Below are 3,170 nucleotides of genomic sequence, written 5' to 3' on the forward strand. Positions count from 1 at the left end.
CGTTTTGGTTCTTTGGCGCAGCGTCCGCGAGTTCGTTCGCGCACGCCCTCGCGCACTGCCGGCCCCGGCATTCGATGCTACTATTGTGGCATAGCAGGGCATGTGTCGACTGAGTGTCGCAAGAAACTCAGCGACCAAAAAAACGGAAAGGGACCCCACGCAAGTGAGGCAGCAACCAGATGAGGTCCCTACCCGTTGCGGTGTTTTCCGCAAGCGCCTTCTCGTGGCCCAACAGGAGGCGCGTAAGCTGCAGCAGGGCAATGGGAGAGATCCTGCCTTGGAGGTCCGGCGAGCGGATCCCGATAGGCTCGAGGTCTCCCAACAGCGAGGAGCTGCTAAACCGTCCGTGGAGAGTCTCACGTCGGATCGCAGCTCCTGCGACATACCAGGCGCCACCTATCCCGTCCATGAGGCGCTCTCTTCCGACCGACGAGGCTCATCGGCCATGTCCGCCAGCCTCCGGCTTCCTGCCGCGAGTTGTCACCACTCGCACGCCGCTAATCAACTCCACGTTCGTGATTGCGGAAAGAAACCTTCGCGCCCCTCTATTCGGCGCCAACGACTCCCGGCTTGTGTACGAGGAGACGGCGACGGACCCGCCCGCGTGGAGCACGTTCCTGACGACGGCGAACACCTACGCGCAGCGCATATACGCCGAGTCGACCTGGCAGTCCCGCCTCAGCCTCGCGGGACAGTTTATCCGCTTTTGCCTGGAGTACGGGAAGCCCACCGACGAGCTGAGCGCCGTAGCGTTTTTGGGCGCTCGCGTCGACCTCAAACCGACGACGCTCGTCCAGTATGCCCGCCAGTTGCGCGGCATGCTGAGGGACCAGCGAACACCTCTCGACGTGGTGACTCTGGGGTTGACGCGCATGGCAGCGCAGACCGAGCGCAAGCAGGCGAGACCGTTGGAGAAGGAGGAATTCGAGCGCTTGTTCCAGGCGCTCCCGTCCTGGGAAGACCGCACCGTCTTCCGTCTTTGCTGGATTACGGACAGCAGGTGGTCCGACATTCGGACCTTGACGAAGGAGAGCTTCACCATCAGGGACGATGGGACAGTTCTCTTGGACTGGGCCGCCGGGCCCAAGTCCAGCCAGATGGACCCGAATCGAGCGTCGCGTTATGTGTTGATCAGCGGCGACGATGCAGCGGCAATCATAGCATTGCTGAAGGCCATTCCGGGCCCCCAACTGACGGCCCTGACGACGGCAGAGGTGACGAAGCGCCTCAAGCCTCTGAGTGCGTCTGCGCACTCGATCAAACGAGGGGCCGCACAGCACGCAGCGAGCCTGGTCGCGGAGCTGAATCTGGACCCATTTCTGGTACCCCGGCTGATGAAGCATGCAAACATCTTCGACATGCCGTCGACCTCCGTCAGCTATCTGGGCCCGACAACGGCCTGGCTAACGGGGATATCGGATTTGGTCTGGTTGATGTGAGTCCGTGGCACCTGCCGGAGGTGCTACCTGATTTTCGCTTGCTAGCGACGATCACACGTCGCTCTCACAAGACAGCCGTGGCAGGGCCAGCCGAGGTGGCGGCTCTGCCCTTGCAACAAGTTGGGGTCTCGCCTTTGGACGTCGGTCCATTGAGGGACAGAATACGTCACCGTGTTCGCAAGCGTTTTGACGCCCTGATGGCCTTGCTCTCGGAGGAGCCGCGCGACTCAAGACCGTCGCGATGGACGGTGCCGATGGACGACGCTACGCGCCCGCTGGAAGCGCGCATCATCGAGAAGGCACCCGATGCGGATACGCGTGGTTGGATCCACCCCTTCTCGGTGGTGGAGGAGAAGCCCTCAGGCAAGCGCCGACGGTGGATCGCCTGGCCGCGGGAGAAGAACGAGCAGGACCTTTACGAGACGCAGCTGGACGACTTACGCCACATCAGCGAGTATATGTCCAGCGTTCATGACGAGTGTGCCACCGTCATGGATCTCAAGGCCTCGTTCTTCCAGGTTTCGCTCCCCGAGCACACTCGCAGGAACTTCCGGTGCCATTTGCAGGACGGCACTTTGGTTCAGTTGACCCGTCTGCCCATGGGCTACAAAGCCAGTCCTGGGCTTCTGCAGATCGTCACTTCGACGCTCGCCGCCCATCCGCGCTACGTCAAACGTAGTTTGGCCGTCCCCACGGGTGTGAGTGTCGATGTTTGGATCGACAACATTCGTTTGTCCGGGAAGAGGGCCGAAGTTGAAGTTGCTCAACAGCAGGTTCTGGTGTGTGCTGCGAACTGTGGCGCTGCTTTTGGCGAGGTCGAGAAGTGCGCCACCAATTACGAGTTTTTGGGTGTCAACTTCTCACACGACACCAATACGGTCAAGTTGGGGGCAAAGTTTCTGGGGAAAATCGCGTCCGTAGCGGTACGATCGCGGATAACCGTCGCCGAGTTGGAGGTTCTTGCATCTAAGCTTATCTATGCAGCGGCGGTACTGAACATTCGTTTGGTTCAATATTACTTTCTCCTGAAATTTGTTCGGCGCACGTTGTCAGCGCTGAATAAGGGCCTCCTGGGCGCTTCGTCGGTGGTGGAGATGTCCCCGTCTGTTTTCACGGAGGCTTCGGAGTTCCTCGCCATCGTGCAGGAAAACCGGGCACGGAGTGTGGTTGCATGCGTGCAGTCAGAGTGTCCGGTTCTGGTCACGGACGCCTCCCTCAGCGGATGGGGGGCTGTCTTCATATCCCCGGCAGGACGCGTTTTCGTTGCAGGAGGTCGCTGGCACACACCCCCTGTTATGATCATGGAGGCAGAGGCCCGCGCTGTTCGTTTGGCGCTCACAGCTTTCGCGGCTAAGATTCACCGCCGCGTGCACATCCATGTCGACAATACATCTTTTCTGTTTTCGGCCCGAAAAGCTCACACAAAGTCGTGGGCGCTGGCTTCGGAGTTACGCGCCATCTACGCGCTGGTGGACGCGCGTGGGTGGATACCGTCCTTCGAGTACGTGCGCTCCGAGGATAACCCCGCCGATGGTTTATCGCGTGGCCGCCCTTTTGAGATACACGACTGGGCGAAGGGGCTTGACTTGCGAAGGGGAGCGGGGAAGCGTAAGGCGGGCTACCCACTTCGTAGAGTCTGTTGAATAGTTTGTTTTCGTTGCATTTATTTAACTATTGATATTCACAGTGTGTTGTAAAACCAAGAAAGATAAATTTATGTAATTCTCATGT

The 3,170-nt window shown here is 59.5% G+C and overlaps 2 protein-coding genes across 2 annotated transcripts; both read left to right on the forward strand.

Annotated features, from left to right (window-relative positions):
- Positions 1-407: 407 nt before the first annotated feature.
- ABB37_00945 (putative trans-sialidase) lies at positions 408-1,439 on the forward strand (the record flags this gene model as incomplete). The annotated part of the gene is made up of 1 exon (XM_015797339.1): positions 408-1,439. One exon carries the CDS (start codon positions 408-410, stop codon positions 1,437-1,439), a length of 1,032 nt encoding a protein of 343 aa, XP_015665347.1.
- Positions 1,440-1,636: 197 nt separating this feature from the next.
- ABB37_00946 (putative target of rapamycin (TOR) kinase 1) lies at positions 1,637-3,082 on the forward strand (the record flags this gene model as incomplete). Its single annotated transcript, XM_015797340.1, has 1 exon — positions 1,637-3,082. The coding sequence occupies one exon, from the start codon at positions 1,637-1,639 to the stop codon at positions 3,080-3,082; it is 1,446 nt and encodes a 481-aa protein (XP_015665348.1).
- Between the last annotated feature and the right edge of the window lie 88 nt (positions 3,083-3,170).

The sequence above is a fragment of the Leptomonas pyrrhocoris genome, assembly GCF_001293395.1.
Source record: "Leptomonas pyrrhocoris isolate H10 chromosome Unknown, whole genome shotgun sequence".
Lineage (NCBI taxonomy): Eukaryota > Euglenozoa > Kinetoplastea > Trypanosomatida > Trypanosomatidae > Leptomonas > Leptomonas pyrrhocoris.